This window comes from Quercus lobata, chromosome 10, assembly GCF_001633185.2.
Source record: "Quercus lobata isolate SW786 chromosome 10, ValleyOak3.0 Primary Assembly, whole genome shotgun sequence".
Taxonomy (NCBI): Eukaryota; Viridiplantae; Streptophyta; class Magnoliopsida; order Fagales; family Fagaceae; genus Quercus; species Quercus lobata.
The window spans coordinates 4,527,224-4,555,136 of NC_044913.1; the positions used below are offsets into that span (position 1 = coordinate 4,527,224).

The following is a 27,913-nucleotide window of genomic DNA, read 5'->3' on the forward strand; positions in this document are numbered from 1 at the left end:
TATCTCATCAGCACTCCTACAAGAGCAAGTTTGGAACATACCAGCCAATTGCTTACCAATGTACAACAGAAGGGCAAGGTAACTTTGTTAACACAGCAAGTGATAATTCCTAACTCATAAATTTACACAGGCAGAAACAAGTCATAAATGAAGAAAACATAAATAATGATAAAGAATTAATGAAGTAAGTGGAAAAAGGAGAGGAAAAAAGATGGAAATAACAAAGAGAACATGTAAAGGAAGCAATCTATAAACTTTTTTTTTTTTTTGAAAAGTAGTTTAGCAACAGATAATGTACAAAATCAATACTTTGCCAAAGACAAAGGTAAAAATTACAAGACATTCCTCCTTATCAACATACCATGTGTGAATTGTGTGAGGGTTATAAATTGCAATGGAAAGGAAGAAAATCTCAAATAGAAGCCAGTTGAGCTGTGTACTGACTAGATTTCAAGACTTCAAGATCTGAGGTCACAACTTATGAAGCCACCATGATACCTTTACAGACCACATAAAAATATTTGTATCAATCACATAGGCTACAAATAATCTTGAAAATTGATTTTCTAGTTACTTAAGTTTTTTGTTTATTTTGGAAGGGATGAGGGCACAAGGATTATTATCAAGTATATTATATAATATTCTTACCAAAGAAAGTCGATCAACACAATCATTAACAAAACATAGATAACAGCCTCAAGGTCCCACACGCCAAAAAAGCACCCTCTCGTACACCCATAAACTCTAGCAAACAAAGTGATACAGAATAAATAAAGGGAAGAAGTAGTAGGAATAAAATTGACATTGTATCAATATTAGTTACAGCCAGAGCTGCATCATTTACAAAGATATATTTCTGAAATATTTAGACAAGTTTCAACTGAAATATGTCTTCAAAGAAAGATGTACATTGCAAAAAATAAAATGTCAGTTGTTAGTCTACACCTGCCAAAATCCATTATGCATCAATCCACCATTCTTGAACAGGTGAAGCATCTAATTCTCGTCACAACTCCTTTCTCACTCCTCTTCTAAAGGATCCCGGCTTTTTCCCCCCTTTTTGCAGATGCTTAACAATTAGGTAGATAAGAAAGTTTGATAAAGAAGATAAGGCACAAAGCTAAAAAAAATTGCTTTGTAGTACCATCAGGCTGCCTTGCATTCTCGATCAAGTGAACCAGCCAACTCTCATCATAAATCCTTTCTCACTCCTCTTCTAAAGGATTCTGACTCTGTTACTTTTGAAGAAGCTTACCAAATAGGTGGATATAAAGTTTGCTGAAGAAGATATGGCACAACGCTTAGCTCTAAAGCATTATCAGGCTGCCAGATTGCTAAACCAGTCATGCTTAAGAGCGGCCTCTGCAGTTATCCGCTGCAAAGACAAAAGGAAGCACTCATAAATTTCATGACCAGAAAATTCCTAACTTATCAACAACAAAAAAAAGACCATAAAATTTCCAGAATGTGGAATCAAATTCTAATTTATTAATTTGCACATAGATATACCTTCTCTGGGTCATAAGTTAAAAGTTTGTTCAACAAGTCAAATCCTGAATCACAAAGAACAGGAGATCCTATGAAGGATCTGGCAGGAAACTTTTTCCGCAATAGATTATACCTGAAACAAATTCAGCAATTACATTACTAAAAGAGAGAAAATATACTGAAAAACTAAATTTCATATACAAGATCCACACATCGTGAGCAGGTCCACCCAAGGCAATAAGGTTGGAGAAACACTGCCACTTGGAGGATTATAAATAGAGAGGAAAGCCACAACTTATTTAAAGATTAAGATGCATAATGAGATATACTTACGGTTGCTCTATATTTGGTCTAACTCCCCACAATTTTGTTAATCCAGGCCAAATCTTATCATTTGGTGTGCCAAGAATTTGAAAAATCTGCAAACATTTTAACCAATTGCATCACTGAAATGACCCAAAAAAGCAATGTGAAACATGTAACAGGGAAAAAAGAAAAAAGAAAAAGAAAGTAGGAATACCTTGCCAAGCTGATCAATTTCATTTTTTCCTCTGAAAAGTGCTTCCTGCGCTACCAATTCAGCCATTATACATCCCACTGACCACATATCAATTGCTGTTGAGTACTTCGTTGTGCCTAGCAGAAGTTCAGGTGCTCTGCAAAGTGAAAACAATACATATATTATTTGATGTTGAGAAAACTAATGTGTACCTTTGTCAGAATATGAAGACTTAAAAGAGTAAAACTGGGGGGGGGTGGGTTGGGGGAGAAGACAGAAATTGAAACCCAAAGGCTTAGAATGCAACAATCATGAAAAGGATATAAACAATTTCGTATGTTGACAATGCAAGTTCCCGACATGCACACAACACAATTAAACTGTAGAAAACATCATGACTGCTGGCCAGTGGCCACAAATAAAAAATAAATAGCTGCAGCTCACCTGTACCAGAGGGTCACCACAAGAGGGGTATAGGGCTTTAGTGGGCTCCCGTATTGGCGAGACAGCCCGAAGTCACATATTTTCAACTCACCCTCATTGCTCAATAGAAGGTTTGATGTCTTCAAATCTCTATGAATCACCCAATTGTCATGAAGATACTTGACACCCTCCAACAGCTGCCGCATCAAGCATTTAACTTCACTCATACAATAAAGCTGTTTCTTGACTTTCATTGCCTCCAATACACCCTTGACATCAGATTCCATGTACTCCATAACCATGAAAACACTATCAAAGTCATCCTCATCCATAACAACTTCTTTAACACCAACAACAGAAGGGTGATTGAAAGACATGAGAATGTTTATTTCCCTCAATGATGACAAAGGGAAACCATCCCCCTTTTCTACACCCATCTTCACCTTCTTCAAGGCCACAATTTCCCCCGTCTTCTTATCCTTGGCTTTATACACAACCCCATAAGTGCCTTCATTTATCTTTTTAAGGTATTCAAACTCGTACACACTTCTACAACCCTGAAGCATGTTTGTGCTTCTTTGGGTAGGGACTCTAGTCTCTTCAACATGACGGGCATCACCATCACCCTCTGAGTCTGCATCTGACCCCATAACACTAGCATTCTCACCTTGTTTGTCATCAATACCCATTGAATCACCATCTAACAACTCACTCTCACAATATGTATTTCCACTGACAGGTCCCACAGAACAACCATCTCTATCAAAGCTAGATGCCCTACCCTCTCCTGAGAGTTCTGTACAGATCTCCCCACTCTCAGGACTCGACCTCCTAGAGTCATCCAAAGCTTCATCATCAGAAGCCCACCTTGACATTGAGATATTCCGTGCTCCAACAAACTCTTCTTCCTCCACATGTTCTTGTCTACAGTCATCCCCAGATTGCTCTGAAGGCAATGAAGAGGACAAATCAGTTTGAGAATTCAATTCACCCACCAACCCATCTTCCACAGCAACCTTATCTGCCAAATTATCAAATCCCTGAATCTCAACTCCTGAAACAGCACACTTCGAAACATCCACATCCAAAACATCATGACATGCCACACCACTCAAGCTGGGTGCAGGTGGGCAAGGAGACGGCAGTGGAGCAACCAGTACAACTCTATTCTTAGATGAGACCCTCACATCCTTCTCTTCTCTGTCCCACACAATTGGAGAGATCTTCCTCTTCTTTTCTGCAGGCAGCCGAACCCCATCTTCATAACCTGCAACTTTATCACCCTTTGACAAATCTTCCACCTTTCTCTCCTCGATTCTACTGCCAAACCCATCTCTACTAGACCCCCAGTCACGAGTTCTCGAAGAATAATGGTACCCATTCTTACGTCTAGCACCATGATCACGGCCCCGACCATATTCAGCGCCATGAGAATCATTCCTGTAATGATCATTCTGTCTTTTGGAATGCTTATAAAAGTCCCTTCTCAAAACATCAACTTGCCCTGCCGCCATTTGATTCACAACCACAACTCTTCTCAATCAATAATCAAACTCAAAAAAAATATAACAATCACACAATCCCTAATCAAATCCCAACTCCCCAACCCCTAACCCCCAATTCAACAATTCCAGGATAAAAAACAACCAAACCCTAACCCCCAATTCAACAATTCCAGAATACAGAACAACCAAACCCTAACCCCCAAAATCAATTTCTTTTTTCAAACTATAACTCTAATAAACCCCCCAATAATCCCAATCCCTAAACCAACAATTCAATTTTTTTTTTTCTTTTTTTCGATAAAGCACAAAATAGAGAGAGAACACAAACTGAATATCGAAATTAACACAAAAAATAGAACCAAAAACTGGTGAAATTCAATAACAGATATCAGAATCAGGCAGAGAAAATAAAAATCTTCGATTCTTTTTTCAGCTAAATTGAATGAGATCAAGAACGAAAACCTAGAAATCAATATTGAGCTTTTTTTTTTTTTTTTTTTTTTTTTCAAAGCTTCGCCTTTGAGAAATTCACAGGTATCGAAGGCCTTACCGGCGGCGAGCGATACAGCGAGAAATTGAATGAAAGAGAGAGAGGGAATCGGAGGAGCTCCGAAATCGGGAAGATAGAGAGAAAGGCGATGGCTCAAAACGCACAGCTTCGAAGGCTCTGTGTTTCTTTTTATGAATACGCGTTTTTTGATTGGGTGTGTCATGTGTGCTATATATAGAGATTCCGTTGTGGTCTGTGTAGGCAGCTTCGGAGTTAGGACAATCGTGGAATTTTTTATTTTGTTCCTATCTTTTTGTGTTTTATGTTTATTACCCACGTTTTTTTAAAAAAAAAAAAAAAAATTAAAATCCTCTAATTTGGTCCTTCTCAAAAAAAAAAAAAAAAATTCTTCTTATATAGTCAACTGTGAGTAATGGATTAAAAAAAAAGGATAGATCCATGTAAAAAAAAAAAAATAGAGAACAATTCACAATCAACTGGTAATAGTTGTGATCCTCAAAAAAAAAAAAAAACTGGTAATAGTTGTGGTATAAAAGTTGTGGTAGTATAATAAGTCTTTTTTTTTTTTTCTAACCTATATAGAAGTGCTCTATTCCAATTTGTTTGTAGGATTTTTTTTTTTTTTTTTTGAATGAACATTGCAGATTATCTATAAAATAAATAATAAAAAAATCCTGTTTTTAGCATAATGGCAAGGAATATGCATGATAAATTTTTAGAAGTACTAGGGGGACATTGATAAACTTAATTTAATGTTGTTTGTTGTTGTTGTGCTAGACCAGCGGTATACGTTAAGGTTTGTGAAGTTTAGGTTTAACAAATGGTATTCAAGGGTGGTTACCTATGAGATGGCTACAAAAGTAGAAATAGCTCTTGTTTGTATGTATGCACACTATTGTGTGCATGGTGGGCGTTCAAGTAGGCAAGGTCAAGATAGCTCCTCTGCTTCACACAATATTGAGATTACACTTGAACAACATCCTCATGCAATGGTGAAATCTATTTATACAGTGCATTTGGCAAAGGAAGATAGTATGGAAAGCAAATTAGAGGTGGATGGATATTTTGTTTGGTGGAGTGGAAGAAAATAGTCATTACATGTTGTATTTGAATTGGTTCAATATGAATTCCAATAAAAAACATTGCCTTCTCTCAAAAGTTGTATGTGATGTATTAGTCATTCTTGATTCACAATTGTCTTTTAAGTCAGTTTTTAGTACTAAGAGTCATGTTTGACCAATTTTGGAGTTTTTTGTGTCCAAAAACAGTAGAAATGTTAGTTTGTACTTATAATTGGTTTAAGATCTACATATTCAATTAATCTTCAAATAGCAATGGATGAGGTTGAATTCAATAAGATTCTCAAGTCAAGTAAATTTTTAACAAAGTAATTATTTATAATTTTTATTGTTAAATAAGCCTTTTATTTTACTTCTATGTTTAACTTTTTTTTGGTTATTTTTTTTTTAGATGTTGACCATCACTTGACCTATGTCGCCATGCCTTTTAATTGATATACAATTGAATAGGCCGATCATGAACACTACAGGTGTGGGATTAATACGAGAAATTTGTTATTAAATCCCATTCCACCTATATTAGGTTTCTTTTTTTTAGAAGTCAACTACTAACATATATTTAGGGTGTCAACTCATCAAAACTTTATACTTTTAATTTCTAGTTTATTAAATTTCATTTGAAAAAAAAAAAACAACAACAACAACAACAACAACAATAGGGGACAATGAAGCTATTGGGTAGTAAAGCAGCATGCAAGTCATCATATAGGCTCTAGGACTTTTGCTTTGACCCATAAGAATTACTTTTGGACTAGTATAGCCCATTGGACCACCCTAAAATAGTAAGGCCGGTTTGGAAATTTTGCACCTTGCTCAATTGTTTTCTCAAGCCCAAGGAAATTTCAACCCAATATAATTTCATAGGTGGAGTCCTACAAGGGAGCAAGCCCATATAGAGAGAGCACTTTTAAACAACAGAGTCTACCGCTACTGTCCATTGGACCTGTATAAGCCCAAAAATACACCACAGAGGAGGGACCCACCCAGCTAGAACTCTGAGGATTAAAAATTTAAAACCAACCAGTTCATTCATGTGGTGGTTATGTGGAGCTGAATTTTTCATTTCTCACAATTTGAAATTTTCATAGAAATCTAAGTATGTCACAGTCTTGTTCATGTGAGATGAATTTTTGATGAACATGTCAAAGTATAAGAATAAAGTAGATTTCAACCATTTAGACCTACATAAAATGTGGGTATCATTATCTCTCTCTCTCTCTCTCTCTCTCTCTCTCTCTCTCTCTCAGAGTGAAAAGCAAGATTTCTTTGTGTATGTTACTATGTTTGGCATGGGTTATTTCTTTTAGTTTTTTTTTTTTTTTTGAATATTTGTTTATGTAAAGTTTTTTAAAACTTCACCTTTTTTTTAATAAAAAAAATAGTACATACTTTAGCCTCGTACAAATAAGTTTTCAACAAAAAGCTGTATCCAAGTACACTTTTAAGAAAGAAAAGCAAATCTTATAAAATAAAAACAAGCAAATGACTATTAGTATTCTATTTACACTCAAAAAAAAAAAAAAATTTATAATCTTAAAAACAAACAAATGACTATTATTATATTATTTACACTCAAAAAAAAAATATTTATAATCTTTTTATTGTTGGAAATTAAGATACTTGCTAGCTGGATTTTACTGCATGTACTAGGTGGATTCTACTATAAAATAGTTGCCAATTTCTGCTTTGTATTGTCTAGATTTCGGCGGTAATACTTTAGCCCTTAGAGCATTCACAGTAATAGTGCTATATTGGTATTTTTAGCTCCTCAGTCACCAAAAGTATGCTCCAGCAGTGGAGCTAAATCTATTTTTTTTTAGTTTCATTGCTACAATGCACATCTATTTCATGAGAGCTAAAAAAAAAATTATTTTAATAAATTTCTCTCTCCTCTTTCATTTAAAATATATTTTCTCTTTCTTTCTTTTTCACTGTTTCTCTCTCCGACTTCTCTTCTTTCTTCCTTTTTCCTTCTCCTTTTTTTTTTTTCTCTCCCTCATCTACTCTTTGCTTCACCGACTGTTCTAGGTTCATCTTCATCACCCAATCCTTCATCGCCGATCTTTATCCCCGATCCTTCATCGTTGATCTTCATCACCCAGTCCTTCATCGCCGATCTTCATTGCCCTTTCCTTCATCACCGTCCCATCTCTGGGTTTCATGATGGCGGTTTGGTTGGGTTTCATGGTGGCTATGGGCGGTTGTTCTTGGTTGACCGTGGTGGTGGATCGGTTTGTGGTGTTTTTATTGTAATGAGATATTGTAGTGAGATGGAATATTTTATTGTAGTAGATATATTATTTTATTGTGATATTTATATTATTTTATTGTGTTGAAAGCAAAAATAGATCCATTGCTACAGTATGTATAGGTAAAGTAGATAAAGTAACTTTTAGTGGAGCTAAATTGCTAAATTTTTAGCTCCATTGCTATGAATGCTCTTAGTGCCACCAAAATGATCTAATAATATTCCACTTTTGAGAAACAAACACACACATATAAGGGAGAGGGAAAGGGGTTCTAACACAAAGACATACTATAACTTCATTCAAAAGTCAATAATATTCCACTTGATTTAGTAAATATGTCAAAACTAATCGCAAGTTAAAGGCTATATATAAGAGCATTGTTGTAAAGAATGAGAGATATAACTTTTCAAGAGAACACTACTTATTGTACTTTCGGCAATAAGAGAAGAAATTGGATGACCGCTTAAATACAAAAGTTCTATTACTCTTTAGTTTTATTTCTTGCAACTACTATCTCCCTTTTTATAACATTTATTAGTTTTTCACTTTTGAGAAAATGAAAGATATGCAAAAGATTAATCAATATTATGTTAAATATGTAAATGAATTGCTATTTTTCTATCTATAATCTATTATTATTATATATTTAAAGAATAATGCTAGAGATACAAACTTTTTTATAAAAAATTTTACAAACTACTGATGTGGTAAATGATTATTGGCAAGTGAAAAAATGATGATAATGGTGGGGCTAGATGAAAACTAATAAGAAGTTGATGTGACGGTTTGTAGTGTAAAATAGTTTGTGACTATAACATTACTCATATCTAAAAGCTGAGATGTAGAATTTAATGTTACTACGCTCCCGTTGAGTCACATTAACAACCATGTCATTACCATTTTTTTTCCTGAATTTCTCCTATAATTTTAAAATACTTTTCCTAAATTTTAAAATACTCTTAAAAAGAAAATGATGAATATGCATAGGCAACAAAAATTGACTATATATATTCATCATGGATGGTTTTAACTTTAGATTTAACTTTGCATTTATATATTCATATGCTTTAATTAAAATAATTAAAAAAAATTACTCCATATTTTTCTACTGTTAAAAAAGTCACAAATCCTCTTTTTAAAAACTTTAACATACCACTAACCTAGCCACTAAATACATTAAATTTTAAAAAATAAGGCTATTATTACTTCTGTTACAACCAAATCATTAATTAATTAAGACCAAACTAAATAAATGTCTTTGTATTCACCTGAAAAGTTAAAAAAAGAAAAAGAAAAAAAAAACATTTCACATTTCACAAACGTAATCACATCTATAACTATTTAAGGCATTTAAGATGAATATGATGTCTATTTCTTATTAATAACCATACCATACAAATTACAACTAGCAAGAGATCGTACTCTACAACAATAAAGACAGCTTCCAACTACAAGATATTGGAAAAACAAATTTTCCTTATGTACAAGGTATGTATACTACATCTCAAAACTATTTATTTTTGTTTCATAAGATGAATGAAGATTATTGCAAATTTTAGATATACCATTTTTTTTTTTTTTTTTGAGAATCAATTTTAGATATACTTAGTTATGTATATCGTTGAATTTTTATTAGGGCTATTTCTATTCTAACAATAGTTCAACTCAATCGGGTCTAACTAATGACTATATTATCGATTTCAAAAATAACTTACGGATAAAAATGAGAATTGGAAAGTAAGAGTAAGACATTCTAGAATGTGGGAAGCTGTCAACCGAAAAAATCTTGAACTAATCAGGTTAGATTTGACTAACAAATTACTTACACTAGCAGGATGATACTATACATGCTACAATTCAAAAAAAAAAAAAAAAAAAAAACAACGTTAAGAAGTTCTGGTCACAACTACAAGAAGTACAGTTATATTCAGTGTCCAGTTTTCGAGTAAATCCTTACAAAGAAAAAGATACTAGTTATTAGCCTCTAAGTAAAAAAGAGGAAAATAGACTTTTTAGCAGGTAGCCTAAAAAGTCTCAATTAATTTTTTTTTAAAATAATTATGTTTCATATTGCTTAATCAACTATATTTGTTACAGACATCATGATTTGCCCATAACACATCACATCTGACATGTGACAATATATTTAATCTAAAATTAATGGTATGTTAATTATTAATATATATATATATATATTGCAATTTACTATTCACATTTGACCATTTGATAATGGACAACATAATTTATACTATTAATAATATGATTTCCTTATTTCGTCTTCAATTTTTAGCATATCAAGATATTTTTATATAAATTTTGAAATAATATACCCTTTATTTTAATATTTTTTCCTACAAAAAAGCAAAAAAAAAGTTAAAACAATAATACTATCTCACATACAAAACGGAAAAAAAAAAAAAAAAAAAAACCCTATTATTCTCACTACTCATTTGTATTCAAATGTCTGATTCCTATTTGTATTGGTTATCTATTTGAATTCAAATACTTCAATTATCTTTTATACACACACAAAATTACTTCTTCAAAAAAAAAAAAATAATAAAATAAAAAATAACCCACTACCTCACGTATTTATTCTTATCCCGAAATTTCTATGGTTATTTTTTAATTCTTTAAAACATTCCAAAATTTTTGTTATCTAAATTCTATACAGTTATCACAAATCCTCATCTATCCACACTAATGTATATTATTTTTCTTTAGTTTGAATTTCAAATTTTTTTACTTATCACAATTCTTATTCCAATCAATAAATTTAATTGTCCCATTGGGTTTCAAATTCTTATGGTTATTTATCTCATTTTTAAATATTATTCCACATTACTAAATACACACGGTTATTTATAAATCACTTTTAAACATTATAAAATTAAACCAAAAAAACAAATAAATAAAAAAGAGTATTATTGCACGCACAAAGCGCGTGTAATAAGTCTAGTTATAAAATAGAATAATTATTTAATAAAAAAAAGAACTACAATTTAATGGGTTGTATTTTCTATTTTAAGAAACAATGAGTTGTTATATCATCATTTGTAACCATCACTTCTCATTTTTTTTCGGTATCTGTGTAATTTGTGCCTACTCACCTCTTCCAAAAGAGTAATGTTAAAGATACAAATTTTTTTATAAAAAAAATTACAAATTGCTGATATGGTGAATGATTATTGGTAAATAAAAAAATGATATTAATGGTGAGCCTATATGAAAACTAATAAGAAGTTGACCATATCAACAGTTTGTAAAAATATTGTAAAATATTTTGTGGTTGTAGAATTACTCCTTCCAAAAACCAAAAAAATGAAAACCTTAAATTTTATTAATAGACAATAATTGCACTATATATATATATACTAACATATAACATCATAAATTCCAATTGCAACAAAAGAACCCTGTCAAAGGTATGACTTTGTTAACTTCTCGCTCTTTTTCAAGTTGTTTATCTTTTCCTTTCCATATTCTATCAAATTTCTTTTACTTTTTGAAGTTATTTTCTATTTTCTTTGATAAATAAAATAGGTAGAAAAGGTTTATTTTAACGTTGTTGTTGATATTTTTCAGAGATAGAAAGTCTTCGAGAAATTTAACAAAATTTTGAAGCCAAGAGATAGAGAGATATGAAATCAGTGAGTTTCCTTTCTCTTGATATTGATAGAGTTCTATTTCGAAACTTCATTTTTAATTAGCGATAAAAGGAGAGGTACAAAACTTCCCACATCATTTACCTTAATATTGATGGAGTTCCTTATTGTTGATATTCTTCATTGATAATCTTATAATTGCTTTTCTCCCTTTTTTTTTTTTTTTGGTTATATAGAAAATTGAATGCCATTTCTATTAATTATTAACTATTGGTGTATAGATTTTTTTTATACATTTTTTGTTGTAAATTCTTATAAGAATTTTTTTTAACATATTCGTTACAATTTATTTAAGCATTTACCCCACATATATATATAACATTCTAATCAAATTCAAACACAAATTAATAGAGGACAAAGTAAAATAACAACAAAAAGTTGAAGAAAAAAATTATTAATAAGTTGAAGAAAAAAAATTGTGCAAAGCGCGGGCCAATAACTAGTTTCTTATATTTTTTAATTTGAAATGGTGATCATGTGAAAGTTTTGAAGTGTCAATGTCAAATGATGGAAACAATTCCATAAAAAAAGTGAAGGAAACAAATAATAAAAATTCCTCCATTATTTAAATGATTTTTCAAATAACAAGTAAAAACATTTTAAAAAAACAAATGTGAACTAAGTAATTCAAAGTGATCAATGTTTAAAGGTGTTATTGAAATTTAAGTGATAATTTAGTAGTAATGATATTTTTTGTGGTGTTTGATATTTGCGGTTCAAACCTCATCTCATGCTTCCCTACAAACTATTTCTCTTTTTTATTTTTAAATCCAAAAACTTCAAGTTATATTTTTAGATCAATACAAAGCATCTCATTTCCAAAACCCTATCAAAAAATTTCTCTTAACCTCCTCTCAATTATCTTCATTTATATTCCTTTCTAAATTCCCAATTACAAACCTTCACCTTCCTCATCCCAACCATAATTTTTTCATTCGCCATATACATATAAAACTACCAAAGAGAATCAAGACCAATATGTTTCAACAATCATGAAGATGATATATGTTCAGGCAAGAAAAAAAAAATCACTGAATTATATGGACAAATAGATAAAAATGATGTCATGATGCCACTTGTCACTGACCCACCAATCCACCGAATGCCTACAATATCTACTCCTCTCGAGATTGGCAAAAGAATCAAAACTAACCCCTTATCCTTGCTCTAGAATCAAAACTAATCTAGAAATACTTGCGTCACACTTGCACATAAAGCCATATATATATATGCACTCCCAATGAAGCCCATAACGATAATACTATACATACCTATCCACAATTTTATTTCTAGTATCAAGAAAAAAAACTTTTCCTCTATATATATTTGCTAGCTTCTCTTTCATTTCACTCAAGAAATAATATATAAGTACGTAGCTACAGTTTTGTGAGAGAAAGAACAAGATGATGGGATTTGGAACTTATGGTAATTTGCTACCTATGAAAAAAAAGGGTGGCAGAGGCTATGATGTGCCTGAAGGAGTGGACATTAGGGGACGATATGATGAAGAGTTTGCAAAGATTCTCACCAAGGATGCTTTGCAATTTGTTGTTGATTTGCAACGTGAGTTTAGAAACCATGTCAACTATGCCATGGAGTGTCGAAAGGAAGCTAAGAGGAGGTACAATCAAGGGGCTCTACCAGGGTTTGATCCAGCCACTAGGAACATAAGAGAAGGGGTGTGGACATGTGCACCGGTTCCACCGGCTGTAGCTGATCGAAGGGTGGAGATTACTGGACCTGTTGAGAGGAAGATGATCATCAACGCACTCAACTCTGGTGCTAAAGTTTTCATGGTTAGTACATGTGTATCGAGGTTGATAAATTGTAATTAGAGTAATATCATTTCAAAATAAGCATACTATTAACATCATTTTTATTCTACATCAATCTAAATATGTCAGGTTGATCATAGTAAAACATATTGTGCTATTGCACAAAGTAAATTTCTGATAGTACCATGCATTAATTTAAACCCTGCAGTTTCAACTTCCTATGAATAAAATTGTAGGAATGACCAGGACCTGCTTTGTAATTTGGATTTTTATATGGCATCTACTTGTGCTTCATGTACAAGTGCATTTGTGCTAACAAGTCCTAACCGTACATATAGGCATACCCATCTTAGTAGTAGCATGATATCAGAACCATATCCTGATTGAATTTTCTTAAATATGTAAATTTTTACTACAAAATATAATATGAAACAAAACAAAAGTCCTTAAAAAGGCACAAGCATATATGAAGCTTCATTTCATACATGTCTCAGGATTTACTTTTACTAAATATGAGATGAGCAAGGAATATATTCAATTAAATTTGACCAATTACTTTTACACATCCAGTGATGTTTGGATTACCAAATTCAAAAAACCATTACTTATATTCTCATGTATTCATGAAAAATGTTAATTTACCAATCGCAAAATTTGTAATATCTCCAACAACACAATTTCTTTTACTCTTTAGGTTCAAATCCATCATTAATTTAATGTATGGAACCTGAAAATTAAGCTGTTTTCTTGATTGGTTCATAGGCTGACTTTGAAGATGCACTCTCACCAAGCTGGGAGAACCTGATGAGAGGCCAAGTTAACTTGAAGGATGCTGTTGATGGGACTATAAGCTTTCATGACAAGGCCAGGAACAGGGATTACAAGCTCAATGATCAGATAGCAAAGCTTTTTGTACGCCCAAGAGGCTGGCACTTACCTGAGGCACACATTCTCATTGATGGTGAACCTGCAACTGGTTGTCTTGTGGACTTTGGCCTCTACTTTTACCACAATTATGCGAAGTTCCGCCAGAACCAAGGTGCTGGGTTTGGGCCTTTCTTCTATCTCCCTAAAATGGAGCATTCAAGGTAAGGAGTTTACAAAAATAGTTGCTGAAAAAAAAGGGTAAATTATACTTTTTGTGATTCATGAAATTTGGGTTGAACTTTTTGGTCTTTCAAATTTAAAAAATGTTGATTTGGTCCGTGAAATTTAAAAAGGAAACAATTTTGTTCCCTTGACTATGGTTCAGTTCAATTTTGATCCTTTAAATATACGGTTAGTTTGATTTGGTTCCTAAACAATGGATGTTTTGGCAACCTGTTAGTCACACACAAAAAAAAAGAAAAAAGAAAAAGAAAGATGGGAGAGACCAAATTATAAATTTTTTGAAATTTCAAGGATCGAAATATTAAATTTTTAAATTTGATAAACCAAAATCGAACCTCCACCAAATTTCAGCCACGAAAACTATAATTTATCTGGGAAAAAAAATTTGCATTGGGTTGTATTGAGGCAGAAGCAAATAAAATGCATTTCTTGTTTTTAAAAATTACTCACAAAAGCACTGGCAAACCATACCATATACAAGTCACAAAACCTACATGTATAACAGAAATATTAAACTAAATTCACTAAACTTTATTCAATTTTCAACATTAAACTAAAGCCATTCCTGTACATGTTCAAGGCATATATAAATCATAACTAAATGTGATTTTTATCTAAGTTAGCAAAAATGCTTTCACTATTCTACCAAAAAAAAAAAGCTTTCACCTTCCTCTTTTCCCTTTTAGACATACACACCAGAATTAGATAGCTATATGAGTGTTGTTGTAGTTGCCATCTAGAGCCATTGCTTTGGGAAACAGCTTATATAGGAATAACTAAAAGAAAAACTTATATAATAACTGGAGCAGCATTGCCACAATGTGATCTTGTGGAAGATTGAAATAAGCTCTCTCTTATTGGCAGGGAAGCAAAGATATGGAACAATGTGTTTGAGAGGGCCGAGAAGATGGCAGGGATAGAGAGAGGAAGCATCAGGGCCACTGTTCTTATTGAAACACTTCCAGCTGTATTTCAAATGGATGAAATCCTTTATGAGCTAAGGGATCACTCTGTTGGTTTGAACTGTGGAAGATGGGATTACATCTTCAGCTACGTCAAAACTTTCCAGGCTCACCCTGATCGCCTACTACCAGACAGATTTCAAGTTGGCATGACTCAACACTTTATGAGGAGCTATTCTGAGCTCCTCATCAGGACGTGCCATAGGCGTGGCGTGCATGCCATGGGTGGCATGGTATGTAATTCTTCTTGCTTCCAATGCATCACAAGATAGAAAAAAGATCATCTTCATTTGAAATGGATGCATTTCGTGGTTTAGATTAAATATTAAAATTTTAAAAAAGTTTCCAGTCACACTTAATTTGAAATTTGAAATGACAATGCAATCTATACACTGGCATTAGTATCAGAGTCCATTTCAAGTGAATTCACTAAACATTGACATGCACATACTTATTTTGTAGATATTTATGTGTTTAAGAACCCCTTGGTTCATGTTGGCATAACAAAGCTTTCATCTTAATTATTGAGCAGGCGGCACAGATTCCTATTAGGGATGATCCAGCAGCAAATGAGGCAGCATTGGACCTAGTGAGAAAGGACAAGCTAAGAGAAGTGAAGGCAGGACATGATGGAACTTGGGCAGCTCACCCTGGACTAATCTCAGTTTGCATGGAAGTCTTCACTAACAACATGGGCAATGCCCCTAATCAGATCCAAAATGTGAAGCGTGAAGATGCGGCTGCCTTAACTGAAGAGGACCTCTTGCAAAGGCCTAGAGGAGTCCGGACAATGGAAGGTCTCCGGCTCAATACTCGGGTTGGAATCCAGTATTTGGCAGCTTGGCTTACTGGATCAGGATCAGTTCCTCTTTACAACCTTATGGAAGATGCAGCAACTGCTGAAATTAGTAGGGTTCAGAACTGGCAGTGGTTGAAATATGAAGTGGAATTGGATGGAGATGGGCTTGGAGTGAAAGTGACTAAGGAACTATTTGGGAGAGTGGTGGAAGAAGAGATGACTAGGATTGAAAGTGAGGTTGGCAAGGAAAAGTTCAAGAAGGGAATGTACAAGGAGGCTTGCAAGATATTCACTAGGCAGTGCACAACACCAACATTGGATGATTTTCTGACTCTAGATGCTTATAATTATATTGTCATACAACACCCCCAGGGATCATCCAGTCTCTAAAATACTGGTTTATCATCTCCTTTTGTTGTTGATCTGGTGTTTTTATTGTGTTACTACTACCATTACTAATAAATGAATAAATCCTTGTCACTTCCATAATTGTTTAACTCCCTCCCCCTTCTAAATTATCTTTTTACTTATCAAAAAAAAAAAATTGTTTAACATGATATTGTTGCTTCTAAACACTAAACAGACTACAAAATTTATTTTCAAAGAAGCAATAAGTAGTTAAGTACAACTTACAGAAACTGTATTTGAAATGTGAAATGTTCAGATACTGTATATTAAACTTACCAAAAATTACTCCATGCTTTCTAGAAGCCTTTTGTGCTCTTCTTCCCCTTGAAAATAAGAATCATACCATTGTGAAACATGACTAATCAAAAAGCTTCATTTAGAAATATGAATAATAAAGACACTAGAAAAACTGCATCCTCTGCTATCTTATCCTACGGAAATCACCAGTAGTAAGAGATGAAATTAACAATACCATCCAATGAATAAATTGGAATAAACCTGGTACGAAAATTACCAGTAGTATGAGATGAAATTAACAATACTAGACCCGTTGAGAGGAAGATGATCATCAATGCACTCAACTCCAGTGCTAAAGTTTTCATGGTTAGTAACTTAGTATATGTGTACCAAGATTGGGTTAGGTTAGGTACGCAATTTTTTATATTTTGTTAAAGTGACAAATGGTAATTAGAGTAACATCTTTTCAAAATGAACATATTACAAATATCATTTTTATTATACATCAATCTAAACATGTCATGTCATTTATAGTAAAACATCTTGTACTATTGCACAACATAAAATTTTGATATTACCATGTATTTAAACCCTGCAGTTTCAACTTCCTATGAATAAAATTGTAGGAGTGACCAGGGCTCCTTTGTAATTTGGATTTTTATATGGCATCTACTTGTGCTTATTCCAACTGTCCAAGACTAAACGTTTTATAGTAGATACCTTTAGTGAAACTACATAAAAAATAAAAGCACATATAAACATACCCATCTTAGTAGTAGCATGATATAACAGAACCATAACCTGATTGAGTTTTCCTAAATGTGTAGATTTTTACTAAAATTAATAAGAAACAAAGCAAAAATCCTTAAAGGCAGAAGCATATCATTATATAGTTTTATTAAACATGAGATGAGCAAGGAATATATGCTAATAAATAGTTGCTAAAAGAAAAGGTCAATTATAAGTTTTTAGATTCATGAAATTTGGGTTAAATATTTTGGTCTTCAAATTTTAAAAATTTGGGCTTGGTCCTTGAAATTTAAAAAGGAAACAATTTTGTTCCCTTGACTATGGTTCGATTCAATTTTGATCCTCTAAATATAAATTTAGTTTGATTTTAATTATTTAAATATATTATTAGTTTGATTTGGTTCCTAAACAATGAATATTTTGGCGCAACTTGCTAGTCATATAATTAAAAAAAAAAAGGGATGCAGAGACTAAATTGTGAATTTTTTGATCAAGGATCAAAATATTAACTTTTTAAATCTGATAAACCAACATCGAACCCTCCACCAAATTTCAGCCACCGAAATTATAATTTATCTGGGAAAAAAAAAAAAGTTGCATGGGATTGGATTGGGGGAGAAGCAAATAAAGTGCATTTCTAGCTTTTAAAAACTACTCACAAAAGCACAGGAAAACCATGCCATATATAAGTTACAAAACCGACACGCATAACAGAAGTAATAAACTAAAAAAAAAGAAAGAAAAAAAAAAACTCCAATCTAAAGTGCCTGTTACAGAGGATTAGCTAAACCCAACTCTAGCGACTATCCCGATCAGTTTGTAACTAAAGGGAGTTGATGGAGTGCCGCGAACCGAATCAGCTCGCCTCTTTCCAGAGCTGACAACTCGGAGCTGAGCTTTCCCTTTCCGGCGAAGCCCATGTCAGTGTGAAGATAGAGGATGAACTGTGCCTCCTCCATGTCCGAAATTGGTAGCACCTTCTTGTCTTTGAGCTTCTCAAAGACTTTCTTAGCATTTTTGTCCGCCTTGTCCAGCTTGAGCTGTGCGAAGTTGACCTCCTCCACTGCCTCTCCCAGCTCATTCATCCATTTCCTTATAATCTTCTTCAGAGACATGATGATGATCTGTGCTTAGAATGCAAAAGAAAAGAAAGAAGAAAAGGAAGAAATAGTGGAAGTGTTTTAGACAATACCAGGGTGATTGCAGTTCAGTTCATATATAATGCAGTTCAGTTCATATACCGTTCCAAATCACTCCAACGGCTCTTTCTCCTTTCAGCGTCTCTGTTTGATTTTCCCAACTCTCCATTTCTTTCCTTCATCTCTCTCAGGACGACAGAGACTCCCACAAGTTACAACCCAACGGCTCTTTCTCCTTTCAGCTTCTTGTTTCTTTTCTTTTCTTTGATTTTCCCAAACTCTCCGTTTCTTTCTCTTCTTGAGAATACCGGAGCTGGCAGAAAAGGGCTTATTTACGCCACCAATCAGGATCTGTCACGTCAGACATTTAATGAGGAGGAAGCAGTACACTCTATCACACAGGATTATTACTCAATTAAAACTAAAATCATCAAACAGAAGCCCTTACCTGGAGAAACCCATTCCATCTCCTCCTCTCCTCTGGAGCCGCCACGGCGTCGTTCTGAGCTGGCGCTGACACACCCAACCTCAAGGTTTGTTTTAATTTCTGTTTATTGTTTGATTAGTTATTTCCCCAAAATTTATTAGGTTTCGAAATTTTGATGGGTTTGGATATCAATCTGTTCATATGGTATGGGAGTGCCAATTGGTCATTGGGGTTTGGCTTCGTAGACAAGTGGGGCGAGGTTTGGATGTGTCAAGTATTTTTTTTTTTTTTTTGTTTGTGTGTCAAGTAATTTTTCCAAGCTAAGTAATAATGGAGGCCAAAACTTAAAAGGTCCCACCTAGAGGATCAATAATGAAGAAACAATTTCAAAAGAAGGGGAAATTGTCACAAGATGGCTTACAACCCCAGCGTAGTAATCAATAATGAAGTTTTGATGGGTGCTGAAACTCTAGACAAGACCCAATCCCCTGTTTCGCTCCACACAATTGATAGCTAGCAACACAACTCTTTTAATTAGAACCCAATCCCCTGTTTTGATATGTAAGTTTACTTTCTCTTTTCTCTCACCTTTTATTTTTATTATTGATGTGTTGTTGATTGCATACTCAACTCAGATTGAAGTGAGATATTATTTGTTAGATCATTTTAATTTTATCGCATATTGGATACTAAATGAGGTACTGAAGGTTCTTGATACTTTTTAGCTATTCAAATTGAAATAGCTGACACTTTCCTTGCAAACACTCACCATTACATACAATTGCATGATCACAGTTTTTATTTACATATTTTACATTTTTACTCATATAATGTATTTAGTTTTTCAATCAAAGCAGTAAAGATGGTGGATGATGAGGTCCAAGGTTTCCATGATAGTGACATTGATGAGCAACGATGTTATTGGGTGAGGAAAATGCTTTACTCAAAGATGATGTTGAAATGTTGTACCTTTGGCAGTATGGATAAGATGCACAGTTTATGCAAGTTATGTGAATTTTAATTTTTGTTTATTCAATTATTTGATCCATAAAAATATGAATCTGCACTTCCTCTCATTTTTCTGCAATAAAATAAACTATTTGTTATTCATTACCTGGTATCTACACGTGCATTTTGTTAGTTGTTAATTACTGATGTTGTAATTTTTCTTAGAAAGCGGACAAACAAATAAACAGCCAAAGGCCTTCATATTATTCCATTGCATTCACCATTTTCCTCAAGTATAAGCTTTTACCGACTTACGCTTGTGCTCTGGTCCTCAGAATTAAATTAGTGGGCTCAATCAAGTAGCCTAATTTTTTTAACAATTCAATCAAAGCACAAATTTTATCCATAAAAAATAAATCTAATCTATCATATTTTTATGTATCGTCTGATACATATGATTTATACGATGCAGATTTATGTTTCATATGATTTATGAGCATGATCAATACATATCTATGGTAAGCTATTTTTTACCTTCAACTGATACATAACGCAGTACGTATGACACAACTATGTGATACTATCAAATATGCTTATTTTTTGGTAGAAAGTGGGAATGTTTTATTTGATTAAATAGTAGTTATAAAACTTGGTCCATTAGTCATTTCTAGACGGAGTCTAGCGTTCAAGGATGTTAAGAGATACTTTGGGAGTGTTTTTTTTTTTTTTTTTTCCCAAAAGATCCCATATATAGGGATTAATTACAAAAGTAGGACATTGTGCATATTTTACTAGGTTGCTTTTTTGCGTTACTCATCTCTTGGCCAGACTATCTGCGATATTGTTAGCTTCACGAAAGATGTGACGTGGTAGGACGGTCCATGATCTACTTAGCAGGGCCCTGCAATCACAAATTAATGGAGCCATAGGCGGAGTCGTAGTCTCATTTGATGTTAACCAACATATCACAATATTGAAATTAATTTGCAAGTCTATAAATTTGTAATCAAGTTCCCAGGCAATTGATAAACCTTGTCTAACTGCCTATAATTTTGCAGCATTATTTGTGTCAAAATCAATACGCATTGAAAAGCCATTAATCCAATTCCCTTGTCTATCTTTCAGGACGCACCCTCTCCCCGCAAATCCTGGGTTATCTGGTACACTACTATTAGTATTCAAAGCTATAAAAGGATTTTGTTTTTTTTTTTTTTTTTTTTTTTATTGGGGTGGGGGGTGGGGGGGGCGGAAATAGTTTTTGTAAAAACAGAGGAGTGTGCTAATTAGAAAAATTCTGAGGCTAGTTGTTGTGTCTTGTAAATGCATTGATGGAGAGAAGCTAAAATTCCTATTATTACGAGCAAGTTAGACGTGCCAAAGACCATAAGCAAATATAATGTTTCAGGGTGTAAAAAAAGAACCTACAAGGTTTGTATTTGGCAGATTTACTTTTAACCAATTAGCCATAGGAGAGTGGAAAAAAAAAAAAAAAAAACTCTTTGTCCCGGTAAATTTATCCAGAATTCTTTATCCCATGGACAATTTCTAATTACATGTGAGGTTGTTTCAACATTACTACATCGAGGATAAGTAGGATCAATATCATGGTGGATATTTGCTAAAAAGGATCTGGTAGGGAGTCGATTATGGCTACATTTCCATATGAAAATTTGAATTTTGTATGCACATGGAGTTTTCCATATCCAATTCCAATCACTAGGGCCAGCTGTTGTATCCTTGATTTTGTATAGATATCTAGTTGCTTCTTTAATAGTACACTTACCCACAATAGTAGGCCATATTAATTGATCCTGTTGAGAAGACACCATGGCAATAAGCCATATTAATTGATACTAACAACCATGCTGGTTACGTAAATTGTTGATGAGTATGAGCAACACTTACACACCGAGTATGGGAAACAGGATTACACAACATTTTGCTGGAGAGATGTATGCTTTTCAGCCATAACTTAAAATTTCTTAGTTGAAAGGACCTTTAGACTAGTGATTGATATTGTTATCTCATGGCACTGGCAAATAGAATAAGCCGTGTGAAACTACTTCATTATATAATATATAGTCTTACAAAAAGAAGTCCAATAATAGCTGTCAGTTATACCTGGCAACAATATTATGTCAGGCATAAATAAAGTTTTAATTCTCTATTAGAAGCTAATGAACTGCAAGGCACAAGCAGACTTGCTGGTGTAATTAGTCTGCTGCCTTAAAAAAAAAACAGGTCAGACAAAAGATTGCCTTGCCACTGTTGTCAAAGTGGGTTCTTAACACCGTCACTTCGTGGTGAAAGTCATGGTCTTCCCAAGTACAAAAAGAACTAGGGAGAACTCGAGAAAGAAAACTGTATTAATAAGCGGCCTATCAATCGTCCATCCATATATGGTTGCTCCACCAAGGTTGGACTGCATGTACATTACTGCAAAACCAAGTGAAGTTGATTAAAACTTCATGAGCATATACAAAAATTCAGAGCAATAAGTGTATCCATTGTTTGTGAATAATAAAGATGATATGTGTGATATGATCAGTTTAGTGTAAAGCAGTATGTTGCAAGGGCATGACTTGGACAAAATTGAAGGTGAAGACTTATTGACCTTAAATATAGTAGAATGATAAAAAGGGAAATCTGCAGCTGAAATTAATTAGTTATCCGGTTGAGGTGTAACAAACATCTCTAATCTGTGTCTATTTGTGATGAAGAGAGTAATCTTAAGTCTCTTGAAAGACTTGCAACAAGAGAGCCATTGCATTTCTGATGCAATAAAGCTCTCACTCAATTGAGTGTTAGCTTGCTGACACTAATTTAATCAACATATCCTAACTATCAGGGAGAAAACAAAACTGATGCATCACAAAACAACATGTAAATCCATTAGTCAAGTTATTCTAGTCAATGGCTATCTTCAGCTGCAATTTTTTTTTAAGACAATGGCACAGAAAGTGTTTGTAGATGTACCAAAAGCTTGTCTCTTATGATACATGGATATGTAAGAGGCCATTTGAGTATTTGTAGGTACTGGGAAATAATCGATCGACTCCAGATCACTTTCTGAGTAGTTGATGGGCAATGAACCTGCTGGAATAGCAGCCTCCAAGTTCCCACCATTACTTGAAATTCCCCTTTGAGAAACATCATTGGGGTTGCACGTAACTAAAGCATGCCATCTGCTTGAAATTGCTGCCAGACTTAGCGATCTATATGAAATCTTTGCAACTGAATGAAGGAAAATTATGAGCCCAACAAGCTCAACGATAGAGGATACCTGCCACAGCCCCAATTAAGCACCGTAAGAATGAAAATTATGTTAGTTCTTGAACTATTATACAAAATAATGCAAATTTCATTTAATTGTGTGGAATGCTATGAAGCTCTATGCACATATAATATCTATGTGGAATATTTTTTTCTTGAAAAAGGAAGATGAAATAGATTAATGTCCAAAATAGAAGAAATTTTTAATCAGATTTCTTAAAATTATGCTTGAAATATTAATATCAACTTTTTAAGATTCAAGATGATATCATCTATCATAACTCTACCAATGAAGGAACACACTTTCTGCACTTACTGCAAAATCACCACCATTTATGAAGTTAATAATAGCAGAGCCACAAATTGACTAGCTGTCACAACTAACAACTCCAAAACAAGATATATTCGGAACCTGTGGCTAATTTTGGATAGGTTATGCTTTAGACGAATGTGCTCCTCTATGTACACTGAAACATCTAGATCCCTTTCCAAAAGCTTCCCATAGTTTTCAAAGTGTATAATTTGCAAGTTGCAGACCAAATTGAAAAGAGCACTGCCTGATAGAAAGATTGTGGTTGAATAAGTCCATGAAACCAGCGAGGCAAATAATGTAGCAACAGATAGCCACCATGAATCATTGTGCGCATATACCATACAAATGACGTCGCGAACAGTCTTTAAAAGGAAGCATGGTAATAGCCACACTGCCAACAAGCGGAAGAAACCCTGAAGAAAGAGAATTGTCTATTTTATAATTTACTGCTGTGGTATAAGATGAATACATAAGAAAATGATATCTGCCCAGATATTGATGCAGGACAATCAAGAGGAAAATAATATAACAAGAAAAAGATAACACTAAGAATCAGCACTTAGGGGTTGCCTGGAATCAACATCAGCCAAGAAAATTTAGGCGTCAGCACCCAATTTGGAAAATATCCAATTTGAAATTTCATTAATCAATTATCTAACATAAGATGAACCACCTCAAAATTAAATGAAATCCTAAATTAATCCAACAACGTAAGAAATCCAATCTAATAAGGTGTGCTGTCTGCAACAGATATCAGTGCAAAAAAATTATAATTGTATATATGCTGATGGACCAGACAGACCATTAAAGTACTATTCATGTAATTTACCAGACGCTCAAAATGCTAAATTGTTATTCAATAATTTACTACTGTTGAGTACATAAGAAAAGGAGATCTGCCCAGATATTAGTGCAAAAAAGCTACAACAGCAGATGAACTCATGAACCATGTAGACCCTTAAAGAAGAACTATTCACTGTAATTTGCCTAAAGTTCAAAATATTAAAGCTTTTTCACTTAAAGCACTTTATCACAAAAAGCTCTGCTACTAAAGCTTGATAGATAATATAAAAACTCTAATTCCTATAACAATACCAATCGGAAACATAGTCATATATAACACACAGGGAACATATTCATATATAATTTCATAGAATTCTGTTCTCTTAACTGTGTTAGTACAAACTTCACCCCAAGTTCAATAAACAAATTCATTAGCCAAACATGATAGTTCCAATTATATAGTAAAAACTCCAAATTCGTAATATTAAACACTAGTAGATGTGTGTTTTGAAAGGCTCTAAATTGCAAGCAAGAAAGAAGAAAGTTGGGTATTGCTCACGTTGATCTTTTGTAAGTATTCTTCACGAAACTGTGTCATATGACCATGACACCGATCCACAAACAGAAACTTCCTTTCACCATACTTGCGAAGGTTGTGTGAAATGAATAGCAGAGAAATGGCTGCCAAAAGGGACTCAGAAACCAGAATCTCAAGCTCAAAGTTTTTGATCTGATACTTCTCGCAGTTGGAACAATAAGAGAGCTCGATTATAGAAAGTGGAAGTGCAACACCTAGAAGAAGAAATACGAGCCATGACAGAGTGATGCTTAAAGCAGAGTATTGGCAGAAGCCAAAGATTCTGAGAAATGTTTCTAAGCGATGGAGGGAGTGATTTAGTTGAGTGTCATTTAGTTCTTCTTGTTGGTGTGAGTCTAATATAATGAGTGGGGTTTGAGCTGAAGCGGGTGGTTCTGTTTGTGTGTTAGGAACTGCCATAAAGTAGTGAAAGTGTGAGTATGTCAAAGTTAAAAAAATGGTTCTATTTCATGGATTCAAAGGCTGAGTTGAGTTTACCTGAAGGGTATGATGTATGAATCAAATAAGAGAGAGAGAGAGAGAGAGAGTTTGGTAGGTATTGAAGATGAAAGGTAGTAGAAAGAAAAGCACACTTTAACTCATTTCTTGTATTTTAAGGCAATTGAAAAAGTATTAAAAGAGAGGATTATCGTGAACCGCTTTTCAACTTTTTTGACTATAGTTAAATTCATTTCACGACAATTTGTCAAGTACTGATGTATGCATTTGGGGGTTAGGCGAAAATTGAATTCGGATTTTTTATATATTTAAATGACTTAAATTTTTTTTTAATATTACTTAAACTTTTTTTTTTTTTAAGATGTAAAATTACTAATTAATCACGGAGATTTTTTTTTTTTAATAGAAAACCTATAGATACAAAAATCAACCGTCATTGCCTATCACACTTACCTGTTCTTATAAAAAATTACTATATATCATATATTTTTATATGCAAGACCTTTACAGCTATACTCATGAACTGTTTCACATATATGTACTATCTTCATTATCAAAAGAATATTTTGGATAGAATTCCTTGCAAGAATTTACATTAGGTAATTTACAAAGACATTGTCAGTTGTTCACTGTCTGATAAATGCACTAGGACACTGAAAAGGACTAATTATGAGTGCTCTGGTCGGTGGATTTCAGATTTCCATCGGCTTGTGGGGAAAAAGAATTCAACGAAATGGGTCCATGGAAGCAAGAAACAATTCCGAACCTAACGGTCTTAGTTTTGGCTTTTCTTTCATTTTGAGCTGCTTTTTTCCGTTTTTGGTTTCCAGATTGTGTTGGTCCAAAGTTGAAATATTTAGTTTTATAATCAAACGGCAATATTGGAGGTTTGTAGGCCTGCTTGGACATGCATGAGCAATTGAAATTTGCATGCTGCTGATGTTTTTTTTTTTTTTTTTTTTTTTTAAAAAAAACTTGATGCTGATAGGCTAGGGACTTGGACATCAACTTCGTTCATGTGGATGAAAAGGAAATTATTTTTGTCACAATTAAAAATTTGAATATCTACATGATTTAGCCCGCTCCCTTTGTTTCATATAGACTCGTTTTCTATAAAACATTTTTATTTTGTTTGGTTGCGACATTGACAATTTTCATTAAAAAAAAAAAAAAAAAAACCAAGGCTATCCACGGGTCGGTTCAAGTCGGGTTTGTGCCCAACCCAGAATTGACCCGATGGAATCAAGTGGTAGAAAATGTCACCCGCCGCCAAACGCCGGAGTAGATGGGTCGGGTGGATCAGACCTTTAATGGATGGCAGATGGGTTGGTCGACGTCATAGATCTGAGAAAACGACAAGGAAACTTTGAGAAAACAGCGAGAAAAACCCAAATTCAACGAAAATCTCATCGGAATCTATGAGATTTTGCCAGATCTGGTGGCAATCTCACTGGATTCAATGAGATTTTGCCAAATCATGTTAAAATCTCACCAATGTACGTGAAATATCGATTGAATCTGGGTTTTTTTCATCAAGATCTGGAAAATTTTCGCTAGAATCTGGGTTTTTTTTTTGCTAGAATATGGGTTTTTCACCCATCGGTTTGGCTTTTTCGGGTTTTTTGGGTTTTGGGGGGAGAGAAACTGAAACCGACTCACTAGAGTCGGTTTCTGGTTTCGGTCGATTTCTCTGGGTGGGTCGGGTCTCTAAATGGGTTTGGATAGCCCTTAAAAAAACACTTCATAATCTTTTTAATATATATATATATAATCGATAAATTATATTTAAGTTATGAAAACTTTCTTAATTTAAAAAAAAAAAATAGAATTCAAGTTTTATTCATCTTTTTTTTAATTAATAAATTTTAATCTTTTTAATATAATTCTAGTCTTGTTGAGTATGCAATGTTTTGAATTTTTTTTAGAGCTTGAAAAATGGGAAAAATTTGCCATTCGATTCGACTTGTTTTTACTTGATTACAGAAACATTTTCCTATGGTACCAAAATTAGAAAATAAGTTCTCCACTTAAACAAAAACAGAGAAAAAAGGTAGAATAAAAATCTCAAATTCAAATATTTTCATATATCTAAATGGCACAAGGAGGGAGTAGAAGAAATGCAACAGTAGTATGTTCTATTAGGACCGCTGGGTTCACTTGTCATGCCATTATCACAGTTAGAGATGGCAAAACGGGCGGGTCGGATTGGGTTCGGGTCGGGTCAATTGGGTCACGGGTCAAAAACGGGTCATTTTAAGCGGGTTGAAATCGGGTTGCGGGTCGGGTCGGGTTGACCCGTATTTTTCACATGAAATTTTTTTTTTTAATAAAGAAGACAATATGTATTTGCCATTTGGATAGTTATGCAACATATTACTTGATGTAAAATGCATTATTTTGAATTCACTACTTATATCAAGAATAAACTCAGTTAAACTTATTAATATTTATTCAATAATTTTAAAATTATACAAATCCTAACATTACTATCTAAAACAAAACAATACAAAGATAAGTAAAACAAATATACAAGT

General features: G+C 33.5%; 4 protein-coding genes across 8 annotated transcripts in view; 2 read left to right on the top strand and 2 right to left on the bottom strand.

Annotated features, from left to right (window-relative positions):
• Positions 1 to 234: 234 nt before the first annotated feature.
• Positions 235 to 4,643, bottom strand: LOC115963288 (cyclin-dependent kinase G-2-like). Of its 3 annotated transcripts, XR_004085781.1 has the most exons (8): positions 4,466 to 4,643; positions 2,432 to 3,914; positions 2,009 to 2,144; positions 1,822 to 1,907; positions 1,510 to 1,621; positions 946 to 1,375; positions 649 to 744; positions 235 to 498 (listed from the first exon to the last, which is right to left on the bottom strand). XR_004085781.1 is itself a non-coding variant. In XM_031082245.1 (6 exons), the coding sequence occupies exons 1-6, from the start codon at positions 4,626 to 4,628 to the stop codon at positions 1,319 to 1,321; spliced, it is 2,037 nt and encodes a 678-aa protein (XP_030938105.1). In that variant the 5' UTR covers positions 4,629 to 4,643; the 3' UTR covers positions 772 to 1,318. The 3 variants fall into 3 exon arrangements, 2 of the variants coding, with proteins under 2 accessions (XP_030938105.1, XP_030938106.1); XM_031082245.1 differs by lacking the exons at positions 235 to 498; positions 649 to 744 and having other exon boundaries at positions 772 to 1,375; XM_031082246.1 differs by lacking the exons at positions 235 to 498; positions 649 to 744 and having other exon boundaries at positions 772 to 1,375; positions 2,432 to 4,585.
• A 6,506-nt stretch (positions 4,644 to 11,149) lies between these two features.
• On the top strand, positions 11,150 to 16,549 carry LOC115962807 (malate synthase, glyoxysomal). 3 transcript variants are annotated; one of them, XM_031081680.1, is made up of 6 exons: positions 11,150 to 11,179; positions 11,340 to 11,404; positions 12,796 to 13,215; positions 13,957 to 14,282; positions 15,169 to 15,499; positions 15,799 to 16,549. In XM_031081680.1, exons 2-6 carry the CDS (start codon positions 11,396 to 11,398, stop codon positions 16,453 to 16,455), a joined length of 1,743 nt encoding a protein of 580 aa, XP_030937540.1. In that variant the 5' UTR covers positions 11,150 to 11,179; positions 11,340 to 11,395; the 3' UTR covers positions 16,456 to 16,549. The 3 variants fall into 3 exon arrangements, with proteins under 3 accessions (XP_030937540.1, XP_030937541.1, XP_030937542.1); XM_031081681.1 differs by having other exon boundaries at positions 12,802 to 13,215; XM_031081682.1 differs by having other exon boundaries at positions 12,871 to 13,215.
• A 485-nt stretch (positions 16,550 to 17,034) lies between these two features.
• LOC115964228 overlaps positions 17,035 to 27,913 on the top strand; it is a 98,405-nt gene continuing 87,526 nt past the window's right edge. The window contains exons 1-4 of the mRNA XM_031083586.1: positions 17,035 to 17,076; positions 18,435 to 19,132; positions 19,867 to 19,951; positions 20,447 to 20,492. Of these exons, the coding sequence (XP_030939446.1) occupies positions 17,035 to 17,076; positions 18,435 to 19,132; positions 19,867 to 19,951; positions 20,447 to 20,470 (849 nt within the window). The 3' untranslated portion in view covers positions 20,471 to 20,492. The remainder of the gene's footprint in view (positions 17,077 to 18,434; positions 19,133 to 19,866; positions 19,952 to 20,446; positions 20,493 to 27,913) is intronic.
• On the bottom strand, positions 22,067 to 25,459 carry LOC115963841. The gene is made up of 4 exons (XM_031083036.1): positions 24,903 to 25,459; positions 23,564 to 23,973; positions 22,951 to 23,257; positions 22,067 to 22,410 (listed from the first exon to the last, which is right to left on the bottom strand). The coding sequence occupies exons 1-2, from the start codon at positions 25,338 to 25,340 to the stop codon at positions 23,581 to 23,583; spliced, it is 831 nt and encodes a 276-aa protein (XP_030938896.1). The 5' UTR covers positions 25,341 to 25,459; the 3' UTR covers positions 22,067 to 22,410; positions 22,951 to 23,257; positions 23,564 to 23,580.